This window comes from Dermacentor variabilis, chromosome 3 (genome assembly GCF_050947875.1).
Source record: "Dermacentor variabilis isolate Ectoservices chromosome 3, ASM5094787v1, whole genome shotgun sequence".
Taxonomy (NCBI): domain Eukaryota; kingdom Metazoa; phylum Arthropoda; class Arachnida; order Ixodida; family Ixodidae; genus Dermacentor; species Dermacentor variabilis.
Window position 1 is genome coordinate 10,575,509 of NC_134570.1, and position 16,453 is coordinate 10,591,961.

At 47.4% G+C, this 16,453-nt stretch overlaps 1 protein-coding gene across 2 annotated transcripts in view; it reads left to right on the forward strand.

The window, feature by feature from the left end:
* Positions 1–16,453, forward strand: part of LOC142575137 (uncharacterized) — a 99,671-nt gene that overhangs the window by 24,800 nt on the left and 58,418 nt on the right. Inside the window, exon 2 of one of the 2 annotated variants that reach the window (XM_075684171.1) lies at positions 14,932–15,046. In XM_075684171.1, coding sequence (XP_075540286.1) covers positions 14,932–15,046 — 115 coding nt within the window. Of the gene's footprint in view, positions 1–14,891; positions 15,047–16,453 lie in introns of both variants that reach the window. The other variant, XM_075684172.1, reaches the window with a different exon arrangement.

Genomic DNA, 16,453 nt, shown 5'->3' on the forward strand with positions numbered 1-16,453 from the left:
GCCGAATACCTGTTCTGTAGCTTGATCCGGAATTCCTCTATTTTCCCTCTTACTGCTAACTCATTGATCGGCTTCTTATGTATCAGTTTCTTCCGTTCCCTCCTCAAATTGAGGCTAATTCGAGTTCTTACCATCCTATGGTAACTGCAGCGCACCTTGCCGAGCACGTCCACATCCTGTATGATGCCAGGGTTAGCGCAGAGTAGGAAGTCTATCTCATTTCTAGTCTCGCTATTTGGGCTCCTCCACGTCCACTTTCGGCTATCCCGACTTGCGGAAGAAGGTATGCATTATTCGCATATTATTTTGTTCTGCAAATTCTACTAATAACTCTCCCCTGCTATTCCTAGAGCCTATGCCATATTCCCCCACAGACTTGTCTCCAGCCTGCTTCTTGCCTACCCTGGCATTGAAGTCGCCCATCAGTATAGTGTATTTTGTTCTGACTTTACCCATCGCCGATTCCACGTCTTCATAGAAGCCTTCGACTTCCTGGTCATCATGACTGGATGTATGAGCGTAGACCTGTATGACTTTCATTGTGTACCTCTTATTAAGTTTCAGAAGACCTGCTACCCTCCCGTTAATGCTATAGAATTCCTGTATGTTACCAGCTATATCCTTCTTAATCAGGAATCCGACTCCCAGTTCTGGTCTCTCCACTAAGCCCCGGTAGCAAGGACGTGCCCGCTTTCAAGCACTTTAATATGCTTGTTTTGACCTCCTAACTTCACTGATATCTATTATGTCCCATTTACTGCCCTCTAATTCCTCCAATGGCAGTGCTAGACTCGCCTCACTAGATGGCATTCTAGCGTTAAACGTTGCCAGGTTCAGATTCCAATGGCGGCCTGTCAGGAACCAGGGATTCGTAGCAGCCTCTGCTGCGTCGCAGGTCTGACCGCCGCCGTGTTCGGTTGCTTCGCAGCTGGTAGGGACTGAGGGCCAGGGTTTAATTGTTGTATTCATATAGGAGGTTGTGGCTAAGTACTGCACCAGGGTGGCCAATCCTGCTTTGGTGAGGGAGTGGGTTACCGGTTCTGGTCACCGGGATCAGGCCGCACTCCAGGCCTGTTTATGGAATTTAGCAACACGCGGATTTTTGTTTAATCCGGTGGAGAATTGCGCGGCACCGGGATTTGAACCACGGTCCTCTCGCACGCGAGGCGGATGCTCTATCTCTACGCCACCGCTGCATCAATACTATTGTCACCAACAAATATGTTGTTCTAAGTCGAACTTACGGGGAAGCTTGAGCTCGGGGACTCTACATGGGAAATCAGCAATCCTTTCTTCTGAGCAAAACGCCACCGCTGCATCAGTACCATTGTCACCAACAAATATGTTGTTCTAAGTCGAACTTACGGGGAAGCTTGAGCTCGGGGACTCTACATGGAAAATCAGCAATCCTTTCTTCTGAGCAAAACGCCACCGCTGGATCAATACCATTGTCACCAACAAATATGTTGTTCTAAGTCGAACTTACGGGGAAGCTTGAGCTCGGGGACTCTACATGGGAAATCAGCAATCCTTTCTTCTGAGCAACCACTGCACCGAAATTGATTAGTTACGTTGAACTTAAAAGAAACAGTTAAAATGTAGTGATTTCAGAAAGCAAATTTTTTATTTAGGACCTTTTACATAAATTCTTAAAAATAGCGAAATTTGAAGAAACAAGACTTGTAGTATACAACTCTGTTGCTCAGAAAATAAAAAAAACATATCGCAATTCTTTAAGCTGTAACTAATATTTCATCTAAAGCGGACAAAAATGATATATCATACGCCACCTTGAAATATATCCCTAACTTCTGAATATGGCATCTGCAAAACCTTTTCAAAAATTGCAACCAACTCACATAAGTCGTAAATTCAACATCAGATTTGTACGATTTAGATGCGCCAACGGATGTAGTTTATAGAAATGCGATATTTGTTTTTGATGCTGAGTTACGGATTTGTAAACTTCGTGTATATTTTTCAGACTTACCGATTTCCGGCAATTCTTGTAAAGTATGTAATCGGCTAAATCGAAATTCTGTTTGCTGCAATCACTGTGATTTAACTTTCTTAAGTGCAACAATTCTCATTAAAATCGATTCAGTTGTTTTCTCATAAAAGCATTTTGCGTTTACATGTATTTGAGCAGCCGGCATCGGAGACGATGACGAATTGGTTGTTTTATGGCGCAAGTGCCAAGTATGACCAAATAGCGCCATCGAAGATAGGCCCTAGGTAAAGCTTTTACTTATACAATGCATCACGCCGGTTCTATAGGAAACCCACGAAACATATCGCTGACTATACGCAGGCCCGCGGCCGCAGTGGTGCACAAACAACAACAACAACAACAACAATACTAATAACTGAAGCTTCGCAGTAGTAGTTATCTTGGCCAGATATCTCATCCGGAATGCCAACGAGCTGTCTGGCCAGGTGTCTAGCAAAATCGTCGATTCATTGCCAGTCGAGCAAGTAGCTGGTTGTCTTCGAGATAAGGCTGATACACAAGCGCTCTCGTTGCAAAGGACCGAGGTGAAGCAACGTTCTCAAGGCCTGTTTTTTATTGTGTTTTGTTTAGTTGTTCGTCATGGCATACGTCGTGACGCGAATTTCTATTCCTTAAGGTCGATATGCCACATGGTGGCGGAAAAAGGAAACTGAACGAATGTCCAAAACTCCTGGGTATGCTGGAGGACAAGTAAATACTCCCATCTGGGTGCTTTTCTCTTTCATGTGCATATGATAGCGCTCACTAAAGATACAACACATTAATAAAGAAATTGCAGGTCAAAAGTGTATTGGGTCTTTATTGCAAAGTGAGTGAAAAATGATTCACCGACGATTACGATACTCCCTAATGCAAAATTTGAGCGCTACTCTACACGTGTTTTCATTTCGCGATATATTGGCTGACGCGGGCAGTCTGTCTCGTGCGGCGCGTTACAAACGGAGCGAAGTGTGGCGCGACTGCCTCGCTAATCGGGACGCGTGGGCGCGATTCATAGCAGCCGCCGAAGACAGATCTCCGCTCATGCAGCGCTTTGTTTTCATGTAGACGACCCGCGCTACTCTTGCGCCATCTCGTAGCTACCGTCGCCGCAAAGCTCCTCGTGCGCGGCACTACGCTCTCCTCCTCGCGCTGTCTTCGCTATCGCCGTCTTTCATCCGCGTTCGCTCTTTCGTCTTTTTGCTATGCTCGGTTGCGAGGACGCCGAGGGACGACGTCGGCGCTTACCGCCGCAACGGGCGCCTAAGAGCAGCGCTCTAATATTTCACGTGATCTAGTGGTTAAACAGTGCTGAATATTCATTATGCAGTCACTCATACAAGCCCAGTTTCTATGAAGAGCCTATTCGTAATTTAACAAAGCGAGGGTTGTCGAAGCTTTTCTCAAAGCCTGCGGCAGCAAGTGGACGTAGGGATTCTCTTCGACGACAACGATCAATTTACCGATTTTGATTAGATTCGCTACAGTTAAGAGAAAACGTAGTTAGAATCTAAGGACTGTAGGAAGGTGTATAGATTATATTTAGGCCGTCATTTTTGTAGAAACAACTAAAAATCCGAAAATTAAAAACTCGTTTCTATTTATTTTATTTATTTCAAGCTTACTGCTAGCCTCTTGTGAGAGGACTTAAGCAGGGGTAGTTACAAGATACGTACAGAAAATAGCGTAATAGCAGCACATCGAATATAGGGTGCGATGGTTGACATAAAAAAGAAAATACCATAAGGAATCAAACACCGCATCAAAGGCATGGAATTTGCAAAAAAAAAAGACAAAATGATTTACTGTTATCAGTAAACTGCTCTTGACGCTGTTTGCGAAAATGAAAAGAAAGGAAAGCAGAAAACCAGAAGAAATACAATGTATACGACATATGTGGCAACGGGTGTCGTTATCTCGTTAGGATGACAAAGATTGTGCAGAAGCACGAAGATGCACGAGCCTGAGATCACGCAGATGGACCGGTAAAAAATCCGAGGACACCTAAGCCCTTACGAGTTGTGAGTGCGAAAGCATTATTGTCCAATTGAACGCCGCTGAACGGTATTTCGGGTTATGAGCTCCTTGCGGGCAAGCGAGCGCGTTGAGACGCTTGGCCAACGCCTCCTATATAGCGCGAGGCCCGTGCACTTCGATCTGTGACGTCACGCTGCCTTGCTCGAGTGCCATAGAATCTAAAGAGGACGCTACTTGGGAAGACGCGGCGATTGTGACGTCACCGGTTTCGTCACGCCGGGCTTGGTAATAGCAATTTCGGTCCAAGTAGCACGATATCACAAAGCAGAGTGGACAGGCTTGCTATCTAGGAGGCGCTGGTTTAGCCCAGAGGGCAAGACATTCAGCTTCTGAGCGTGCGATCGCATCTTCGAAACTCACTACCGCCAACATTCTTCCTTTCGAAATTATTATTTTTATACATTAATTTCTTTATGTCGATTACCGAGGCGAATTTAGAAAGCAGACGAAAGCTTGCTCGCACAAGGAATGCACGGATAACACAGGCTTCCGAGAGCTAGAGCGATGACGTGGCGTCGCGGTGATTCCCTCTCCACTCACACAACACCTGGCGCGCCGGCGCGGCAGCAGGTGTTTCCTTTCGCCGCTTCTGCTCCGTCGAGGCGCGCACGCGACGTGGTTTTGCAGCCAACGGGAATTTAGGCGCCTTTTCGCTGCTACAGACGCCGGCTTTTCCACTGAATGGGCCAGTTGATGCTTTCTCATAAAGAAAGCGTTGGAATGAGGGTGGTCGATGTAACCCTCACGTTTATGTTGTTTCTTAAAATACATTTACATATGAACCAACAGTGTTACAGGTAATCGCCACGGCAGACAAGAACATTGCATTCCCTAATGGTTCGAGGAAGGTATGATTGTGAGTGCTGATTGAGTGAGAGGCTTAGTAGAAGTGTTCTTATTTATGGCTAGACTTTCATGATAACTTTATATGGCCTTTCTGTAGGGTATCTTAATTATTTTATTTCCAGCAATCCACGTGATGCGTAGCAGCTTAATTTCATGTGGTCGATTCTGCAGACATCGCCTCCAGTAACCCAGCTTACTTGTATGGCTTTCTCTCCTATGTGCGACACGTGCTCGTTCCACTTTAAGTTCGGGCTGATAACTAGGCCCAAGTATTTGCACGTTATCACCTAATCTAAAATTTTCGCTTAGAGTGAATACTGATCGTTCAAAAGATGTAGCTTCCGCGTCAGGGTCATTGCAACAATGTTTTTTTTTTTCACATTTATTCTCATTTGCCAGGTGTGGCAACGTGATTTTACTGTCGATGGCGTGGAATTTAAGAAATGTGACGAAATGAAATGTAAGAAAAGCGCTAGGGTCCAAGCTCTGTTTCCTGCGGTATTCCGGATAGCACTGGTTTTGGTCGTAAATATATTCCACTCATGTTTATATTGTTACGTGTGGAAAGACACAGATTAAAGAGGCTATATACAGGACAGGTTATTTACACTGGAGCCAGATCGCCAGTTCCACACGCGCTCGCGCCAAAGGCACAGACCACTTCGTCGTCGTTCTCGCAGCGGCTCGTCCCTTCAGCATCGCTCGATGATATCGTAATACTACCCCCCGGCGGCAAAAGCGCCGTCACGGTGCTGTTAAATATCCAAGGCGCGTGGAGAGTTGTAGGGTTTGAGTCGGGCGACGTAGACAATGTCACTGGTTGTCACAGTGGAGGACGTAGTGAGCGTGGCTAGAGCGATTTCGTAGGTGACATCGGTTACTTGGCGAAGCACGCGATATGGGCCTGTGTAGCAGGACAGCAGTTTTTCACAAAGCCCACCTTTACGTGATGGTGACCAAAGCAACACGAGGGTGCCGGGCACAAAATGGACATCACGGTGACGGAGGTCGTAGCGTTGCTTTTGTTTGACTTGAGAGACTTGTAGACGAGTGCGCGCAAGTTGGCGAGCATGGTCAGCATGGGCGATAGCATCACGGGCATAAGCGCTAGTTAAAGCTGTGGTGGACGGAAGCACAGTGTCCAGTGATAGCGTCTGTTCACGGCCATACAAGAGGTAAAAAGGCGAAAATCCAGCAGTTTCGAGACTGGAAGAGTTATACGCAAATGTAATGTAAGGTAGAGCCTGGTCCCAGTCACGGTGGTCGTCTGAAACGTATTTGGATAGCATGTCTGTAAGGGTGCGGTTCAAACGCTCAGTGAGGCCGTTCGTTTGAGGGTGTTAGGAGGTGGTAAATTTATGCTGTATTGAGCAGGCACGCATGATGTCGTCAATGACTTTGGCTAAGAACGTACGGCCACGGTCTGTTAGCAATTGACGCGGGGCACCATGAATCAAAATAATATCATGCAGGAGGAAGTCCGCAACATCAGTTGCGCAACTGGTCGGAAGAGCGCGGGTTACGGCATAGCGGGTCGCGTAGTCCACCGCGACTGCAACCCACTTGTTTCCTGATGTAGATTCCGGAAATGGGCCGAGAAGGTCTAAGCCGACACGATGGAAGGGCTCGGCGGGGATGTCGAGCGGCTGCAGGTAACCAGCGGGGAGCTGGGAAGGCTTCTGGCGTCGTTGGCAAAGTTCACAAGCGGCGACGTAACGTCGTACGGAACGGGCAAGGCCCGGCCAGAAAAAACGGCGACGTACACGGTCATAGGTTCGAGATACGCCGAGGTGTCCCGCCGTTGGTGCGCCGTGAAGCTCTTGTAGAACGGTTGAGCGGAGGTGCTTAGGTATGACAAGTAGGAACTCAGAGCCGTCCGGATGAAGGTTACGACGGTACAGAGTACCGTCGCGGAGGACGAAGAGGCGTAGAGTGGCGTCGACCGGAGAGTGTTAAAACGGTCGATGAGTGCTCTGATGTAGGCGTCACGACGTTGCTCGTCGGCAAAATGAAGCAGCTGCGACACAGAGAATACAAAAGCAGCGCTGGTAATATTGGAGGATTCAGGGTCGTCAACAGGGTAACGCGACAAGCTGTCAGCGTCTTGGTGCAGGCGGCCAGACTTGTAGACCGCGGAATATGAAAATTCTTGTAGCCTCAAAGCCCATCGACCAAGCCGGCCTGGAGGATCCTTTAGCGATGAGAGCCAGCAGAGAGCATGATGGTCAGTGACGACGGAAAAAGGGTGACCGTAAAGGTAAGGACGGAACTTCGCAACCGCCCAGACTACAGCAAGGCATTCTCGTTCCGTAATGGAATAGTTGCGCTCCGATGGTGTGAGGAGGCGGCTCGCATAAGCAATAACACGATCCTGGCCACGCTGATGCTGGGCTAAGACGGCACCTACGCCATGACCGCTGGCATCTGTACGCAATTCTGTAGGGGCATCAGGGTCAAAGTGGGCGAGAATGGGTGGTGAGGAGAGAATAGTGACGAGACGAGAGAAGGCGGCGGCTTCTTCAGGGCCCCATGAGAATTGTACGCCTTTCTTCAATAGATTAGTGAGGGGTCTAGCAATTGCCGCAAAATCTCGAATAAAACGACGAAAGTACGAGCATAGCCCGACAAAACTTCGAACGTCTGCGGCTGTCTTCGGAACCGGAAAGTCTCGGACAGCGCGAGTTTTGTCGGGATGAGGCTGCACTCCGGAAGCGTCAACGAGGTGGCCCAGCACAGTAATTTGGCGGCGGCCGAAACGACATTTGGACGAGTTAAGTTGCAGGTTCGCCTTTCGAAATACGTCAAGTATAGCTGTTAGACGCTCAAGGTGAGTGTCGAACGTGGGCGAGAAGACGATGACGTCGTCGAGGTAGCATAGACAGGTGGACCATTTGAAACCACGGAGCAAGGAGTCCATCATACGCTCAAAGGTGGCAGGGGCGTTGCATAATCCAAACGGCATTACCTTAAATTGGTATAGGCCATCAGGTGTGATGAACGCGGTTTTTTCTCTGTCCATATCGTCAACAGCAATCTGCCAGTGTCCAGAACGAAGATCAATGGAAGAGAAATAGCTGGAACCATGGAGGCAGTCAAGGGCGTCGTCTATACGTGGGAGCGGGTAGACGTCCTTCTTAGTAATGTTGTTCAGATGGCGGTAGTCTACACAGAAGCGCCACGTGCCATCCTTCTTCTTAACCAACACTACAGGTGACGCCCAGGGACTGGAAGACGGCTCAATTATGTTTTTGTCTAGCATTTTGTTGACTTCACATTGAATTACTCGGCGTTCAGACGCAGAAACTCGATATGGTCGTCGGTGAATAGGAGTAGCATCTCCAGTAAGAATCCGATGCTTGACAGCGAGCGTCTGGCCTAAAGGGCGATCGTCGAAGTCGAAAATATCTCTGTAGGACGATAATACTTGGTAAAGGTCTTCAGCCTGCGCAGAAGACAGGTCCGTCGCAACCATTTTCTGTATCTTGGGGTCGGCGGCCGAGGCTGGCACGATGGGCCCCCTAAGCTCGCGAGAAGCATCGGTCGATAAAGTTGCCACGTGATGGTCGCCGAGACAATCAACGTTGGCAAGGCAAATACCTTGCGGTAGAATTTGTTCTGCCAATCCAAAGTTAAAGATAGGCAGGAAAGTGCGGTTCGCCGTAATAGTAAGTATACTGTGAGGCACGGTAACGTCATACTGTAGCGGAATGTCGGGCAGAGGAGTGACGAGGTACTCGCCATCAGGGACTGGTGGGGAAGACAAGAGTTCAATATAGGCTATTGATTTTGGCGGCAGGCGAATAAAGCCGGTGGGGCGTAGGCGCCACTGGCGTGCGTCAGAAGGTTCTGTGAGAATCGGCAACTCAAGGCGAAGGGTACTGGCAGAGCAGTCAATAAGAGCAGAGTGCGCGGAGAGAAAATCGAGGCCGAGAATGAGGTCGTGGGGGCAATGAGCAATCAAGGTGAAGAGGACAGGAGTGTGGCGGCCGGCGATGCTGACACGTACCGTACACATGCCCATGATAGGCACAGTACCGCCATCCGCAACGCGGACGACGCGTGCCGACGCTGGGGTGAGGAGCTTGTTCAGTCGTCGTCGGAAGGCAGCACTCATAATAGAAAGATGTGCACCTGTATCGATGAGTGCCGTGACAGGATAGCCATCAACGTCAACGTCAAGAAGGTTTTGGTTCGTGTGTAACGTCAGCAGAGGATTTGAGGGCAGAGTGGACAACGCAGCTTCACCTCCAGAAGCTGCAGTGCCTAGTTTTCCGGCTGGGTCCGGGAGGCGATAGGCGACGGAGAGAAGCGACGGGGTTGGGGCGAACGAGACTGATGGCGTCGAGGTGAGGGCGAGCGGCTGTAGCGAAGGTTCGGGGCAGGAGCATCAGCGGCAATGGGTTCATGGCGGGTGGCATAGGGAACAGAAGATCCAAAGGAGCGGGAATGAGCGGCGGGGTATGTCCGAGGAGGTGGTGGCCATCGGTTGCGGCAGTGACGAGCGACGTGGCCGATGCGACAGCAGTAAAAGCAGATCGGCCTGTCATTGGGGGTACGCCATTCGGACGGGTTGCGGCGAGGTGGGGGAGAGAAGGACTGCCGGGGACGAGGAGGGCTGCTAGAGAACTGGGGAACCGTGGGTGTAGACGAGGAACACACGGAGTTGAGACCCATGTTCTCAAATTCCTTTCTGACGACGGCCTGAATCAGCGCAATTGTGGTTGCTGGTGGATCGGGAGGCGTCGCGGAGAAAGCTGGCAAACAGGCGGCCTCGAGCTCGCGGCGAACAATACGAGTTACATCGTCACAGGGGGTGGTTTGACGCGGTCGACCCTCACATGTCGACGTAGCGGCAGTGTTGGGGAGCCGCGTGATGTGATGTGTGATACGGCGGCTCTTAGCTTGTTCAAGACGACGGCATTCTTTGATGATGGCGTCGATAGTCGAGACGTCGCCGAAAACAAGCAAATTGAAAGCATCGTCGGCGATGCCTTTTAGCACATGCGACACGTTATCTGCTTCAGACATAGTATCGTCAGCATTGCGGCAGAGAGCCAAGACGTCGAGGATGTATGAAACGTACGGCTCTGTAGATGTCTGAACACGAGACGCAAGAGCCTTTCTCGCGGCAGCCTTGCGCCCAATGGGGCCGCCGAACAGTTTTCTGAGCTTCTCTTTGAAACTGTCCCAGCTGTTTATCTCGTCGTCATGCGTTTGGTGCCACACGCGTGGGGTGCCGCCGAGATAAAAGATGACATTGGCGAGCATGATCGTTGGGTCCCACCTGTTATTAGCACTGGCGTATTCGTAAAACTTGATCCATTCGTCAACGTCCTCTCCCTCCAGGCCAGAGAACAGACCAGGGTCGCGATGTTGGGCAACCGTGATAATTGGAGCAGTCGGACAAGCCGAAGCCGTTGCAGAGACGGTCTCGTCACCGGGAGGCATGGTGACAAGCTCGGTGTACCGACCACTCCGGAGTTCCGTGGTGAGGACGGGGATCGCCGACCTCCACCAGAATGTTACGTGTGGAAAGACACAGGTTAAAGAGGCTATCTACAGGACAGGTTATTTACACTGGAGCCAGATCGCCAGTCCCACACTCGCTCGCGCCAAAGGCACAGACCCACTTCGTCGTCGTTCTCGCAGCGGCTCGTCCCTTCAGCATCGCTCGATGATATCGTAATAATATGTATTGTCTTGAGGAAAGGTATACTTAAATCCAAGATAGAAGGGAATCATTTCTGAGGGTACGTTTAAGATTTAATTATCAGGAGTTTGATGTGCGATACCCGGTCAATCGCTTCCTCAAAATATAAGTAAATATCAATTTGCCCTTCCTCATCCAAGACAGCTGCAAAAGCATGTATAGCTTGTAATAGTTGCGTGGTGGTAGAAAGCCTTTTGCGAAATCGGTGCTGCCTGGAGTTGAGAAAACATTGAAGCTCTAGGAAAATTGTTAAATTTTTTAAGGATCATGTGCTCAAGAAGTTTCGAACATGTGCAAAATATAGAAATCGATATATAGGAAGAAACCAATAAGGGTGTCGTTTCATTTTTGCACGGGAACAATGTTTTCAAATTTACAGTCATTAGATAACTTGGATAGGCAATAAACACTTATTTAAGGTGACGCACGAGAGTTTTGAGCACCACTTGACATAGTGAACAAGGAATATGTTGGGTATGTCATCAATGCCGGCAGATTTGTGAGTACCGATATTGTAAAAGCGATAAAACACCTTTTTTGTTATTTTAACATAAACAATTGGGAGAACACTATGCAGGGTAGAAGGGTTTTCATCGTTGTCAACTGTAAACGATGAACAAAAAAACTCGTCAAACAATTCTGCACTTTATAATTTCTCAGATACTGTTTAATCGTCGATTCAAAGGCTGGGCGCGATTTTTTGTTTCCAAGATAAACGCCGCCAAAATGTTGCTGGGTACGAGGGAAGAAATCCCTTTATGGTGGCACTGTGATAGCCGTCCGTTTCTTTCCTAGTGATTTGGCTAAGATGAGCGTGTAGCGTTGGAAGCTTGCGCGTGTTACCTTTACAGGGGTGCTGACAATTCCGCCCTGTCGTCTCCACATCTTGTTCGAAGTGCACGATTACGGTTGTTGTCCACGGACGGGTTTTGCGCACTATTACTTTCCTTGTTACAAACTGATACACACAATGCAACATAGAATTTTCAAAGAACTGCCGAAGATTCTCCGCTGAGTATGAAGCAGACTGGGAAAGCGAAGCAAAGTCAGATACTACAGAATGCATCTAGTATCTTGGTTCAAACACATTTCTATTCATACCATTTTGTGATAGGATATCTAGTTGGCAATACTAAGCTCTGATACCCGAGGGGGCATACTGAGATCCAAGATAAACACCGAGGCACTCTGTGTGCGTGTCTGTTGATTTACTGGGTGTGTTAGGTCGTGACACAGGATGGGATTGACAGAGGGCTCTGTGCACCGGGCTCGGGAAGTTCACCATCCCATACTACCGACAGAAAATTAAAATCACCGCCCAGTAGTAAATTAGAAAAAGCTTTGCACGAGCAGGAAAGCTGGTTTCTGAAACTGTTGTGCGTGTTTGGAGGGCGGTACAAACCCCCGAAAAGGAAAGTTTTGTCATCCGTTTGCACATTTGCCATGATACATTAAATTCCAGGAATGTGTGGCAACATTTCGACTCGCAAGGATTCTTCAAAAATGATTGAAAACCCACTCCTTCTCCAGCCACTATGTTTACTGTAGGATTTATAACCATGCGCGGTTATTTCTTTGTCGCTGACTTCAGGGAGCAGCCAAGATTCAGTAATATTTACAATATGCGGCCTGTATGCAAATATTATACTCTCAAGGCTAGAAGACTTGCTTGGTATGCTAGGAACGTTTAACTTCGAGCATAAGAGGACAACCTGTTTCTGGCGTTTTTATTGATTCATTGGCTCGCTGCTACGTCTTCGAGCCTGCCCGCGCGAACCATCATTTTTTTTTGTTAATTTTATCCAATATAAACATTTGTTGTCGATCTTAATATTGTTGTGAACGAATTTCACCCTCTATCCTGCGTTTCTATAGCAGCAGAAGTACTTACTCTCCCATAGCATTTTCCTTTTGCACCTAGTGGCTGCTGAGAAATTGTCTGACATTGAGATGCTTTTGTCCTTTAATTTGTAGCAGTTCTCTAGCACATTTGTTTGTCTCTGCCCAAGCATTTTACAGTTACAGGACATTTTTTACCAAACTGCCATCTTCCTATTCTGTGTAGCATTTCAGCTAAATGGATATATCAAGTTTACAACTCTGCAACTCGCCTATCAAAAACGATATCACAATTTTGTGAAGTGAACCTAATTATACATCTGAAGTGGACAAAATTTATTATCATACGTTGCTCTGATGTATACGACTGATTTGTAAGACTATTGTAGAACGCTGCTCGTAAATATAGTAATAATTCCACCTAAGCTGTAAATTTATGTAACAAGTTTGTCCGATTTTGATGCTCTATAGAATGACATTTAAGGATTGCGATATCTCTTTTTGGTGCAGAGTTATCGATTTGTAAACTTCATCCTTTATTTTTTTTAAGTTCGAAACTGTGAATTTTACGAAATAATTTCAGGTCCTAAATAAAGGATCTTCTCGATACAGTCACTAGAATGTAACATTGTATCACAAATTCAGCAAATTTTATTGAACTCGGTCCGCCGGTTGTCTCATAAACGCATTCCCTGCGCTTTGCACGTATAGCGAAATCAGAATTATATAGCTTGCAGCATAAGGAAGCGACAGCGCCCGTCCGTGTTGTTTTCACTTGTCAGGGTCACCTAAGCGCTGTGGTCCCAATAACTGTCAAAGGGGTCTTCGCGATTTCTTTTTTTATCCCGGAATGGCAATCATGCGCGATTAAGCGCCGCACGTACTCCACGGCTGCCTATCCTGGCCTACACCTATTATTGGCCTCAACCAAGATGGGCTCTGGCGGCTTCATCCGCCCTCGTAGACGGCGGCGGGGACAGCGGCCACTCCAGGTGCCATCCCCCGATGAACAGATTTGGTCCAGTGGAACATTTTCAGTTCCTGCAGTTGTTAGTGCCTCTACGCACGCAGAGTTCACGGAAGCCTCTGGCTTCCCCGTTTTGCGCGCGCTTCAAGCATCCTTCGTTTCGTTCAATAGGTATCGCGGTGACAGCGTGTACCCGACGACTTAAGCTTTTGTTGAATCTAACAAACACGTATATCAGTTGCTATCTGGCCTTCTTTTTTTTTTCAGAGTACATTTGTGCGCATCTCATTGGTCGCAAGTCGACGGGGGTCTATCGTTTGGTCTACCATCTAATGGGTCTCCATTTGCGCCATTGTGCCTTGTGAATGCGTTTTAATATAGCACGTGAATAAAATCCTGTCTTGTGGCAGTGAAGCTGTAGTTGTAGTTCGGCACTTGTACAAGAGTACAAAGCTTAGCTAATTTGTTGAGCGACATTTCGATAAAATCAGCGCAGCAGCAGTGCTTATGAAAGGCTTCAATGAATGGGAATGTTGGTATTCTATTTTAGCTTTAGTGCACAAAAGACTGTCCCTGTGTTTTTTGTGCGCTAAAGCCTATAATGAAAGGCAGAACAACATGGGCAACTGCGTCTGTGTTGTTTTGTCTTTGGCTAGTCCCGCTGATGCGTAGTTTTTGTGGGAATGTCGTCCCTTGTGCTTTTCTTTCGCTATTAGTACATGTGTGTATACAGGTGTGTTGCCTCTACGACAACAAAGGCTTCGTCGTTTCCAAACATTTCGCCGAATTCTACCGCGCTCCTCCGTGACTGGCGGGTGGCCGCCGCACATTGAGCTGTACGCCTGCAATGATCGGCCACCGCGGCGTCATCACCTATATATCCGCCTGTTCGCGGGAAGCAGACTCTATCAAATTATTCTGGGTGGTCGTCGCTCCTCCTGCTACGTCTCGTACGAGTTTGTTTTAATTAACCCTTCTTTCCTTTTGCTGTTCATTCCACCAGAGGGACTTCGCTCACTCGTGTTGGCTGATAATTTACACGCACGCTATGGACTGTCCTTTGAGAGTTTGAGTTGTTCACTACATCAATACAGAACAGAATGTACTTAAACAGTGTGGATAGCGGGAGGAAAAGCGGCGTTCTAGCAGCTTGACTAGCCCTCCTACCCCCTGGTCACAAAGGGAGCAACAAAAACAGGTGGCACAGAACAATTAAAAGCTGTAGCTGTTTCCAACTATAAGTTATACGCAGATTTTTACATTAGAAGGTACGAAAAAACACTGAATATACCATATTTAGAATAGAATTCTTCGATCATACACGTAAACTTCCGACTATTTATTTGAACTCACTTTAATACGCTGGTGAGACAATACTGCACTAGTTGCAGTCCATAGGTGGCACGTGGCCGCGGTAGGTGCCTATGATATTAAATTTGCTCAAGTGCGTATGTGGTGGATATTTCGTATATGATTAAATTCCGGATACATTTCTTTTCCAGTCCTGACTGACACACTGTGTTTCACTCGATGTGCACGCAGCCTGCGACCCGGCGCGCGTGACGGCATGCGTGGGGGACCTACGCAAGATGTCCAGCGATCCCATGAAGGACCTCGAAGTGGCTGAGGACGTCGCTGGACTTGAGCACAAGTGCAGGTGTGTTTGCCTGGGCAGACGTATTCAGTTTTGTCGTATTATATGTACATCTGTATATGCATTACCATTATAGGCATTACAGGTTACCAGGCATGAATAAAGCGAACTGGCGTACGAAGCAAAACATCCCCATCAATATACTTGTCTAAATAAGCATTTTGACATGAGTACGTTTCCAGAGTATGCAGTGCTTCAATGGTTGCAGCTGGCCCACCCTTTACAAAAAATCCTACGGGACCCCGCACAAACCCGCGTAAAAGATGTCGTTGAACAGATCGAACTGTCGCCGGGCCGCGTGGCGAGGCTCTGGTGCAATTCCTCAGGTGAAGGCCATCGGTTGAGGCCTTCCATTCGTATCCTGCCTGATTGCAATAGAAGGTTACGTGGGCTTCTCGAAAAACTTTGTACATCAGGAATTGCGGTTTTCTTCTCAACGAAGAACGATTTTCTTCGTCATACTTTTGCAGCCTGTGGTCAGGTGGAAAGCGTGCTTTCTTGGTCTCATCAGAAGGACGTGTGAGCACGGCGCAAGCGGCTCCTCACGCTGTCGAGAACTCATGGTCGGTCGCACGACGGGCCTTCTGCACGCTTTTTACGAAAGGATGGGTAGCCACTGTACTGTCTAACACTTTATGCAGTGTTTGTTAGCTCAAAGCAGTCTTTTATTTTATTAACTAAAGCACACGACAAAACAGCAAAATCAGTGTTCACAAGAACTATAGGCCCATTAGCTTACTACCAGTATTTATTTGTAAATATAAAATATTTACAAAAATCTCCAATAGAATAAGGGCAATGCTGGACTTCAGCCAACCAAGCGAATAGGCTAGCTTCAGGAAGGCATACTCTACAACGGATCACGTCCGTGTAAGGTGTCAGGTAATCGAGAAATCCGGAAAGTGCAATAAGCCTCTCTATATGGCTTTCATAGATTACGAAAAGGCATTTGATTCAGTAGAGATACCAGCAATCATAGAGGAATTACGTATTAAAGGAGTACAGATCTCTTACATATATACCTTAGAAAATATCTACAGAGATTCCACGGCTACCTTAATTCTACACAAGTAGGAAGATACCTATAAAGAAAGGCGTCAGACAAGGAGGTGACCAATGATGTTCACTGCTTGCCTGGAAGAAATATTCAAGCTATTAAACTGGGAAGGCTTTGGAGTAAGGATCGACGGCGAGTATCTCAGCAACCTTCGGTTTACCGATGACATTGTTCGATTCAGCAACACTGCAGAAAAGTTGCAACAAATGATTGAGGCCCTTAACAGAGAGAGTGAGGGTGGGAAGATTAATATGTAGAAGACAAAGATAATGATGAATAAATTGGCAAGGAAGCAAGAGTTCAGGATCGCCAGTCAGCCTCTAGAGTCAGTGAAGGAGTACGTTTACCTAGGT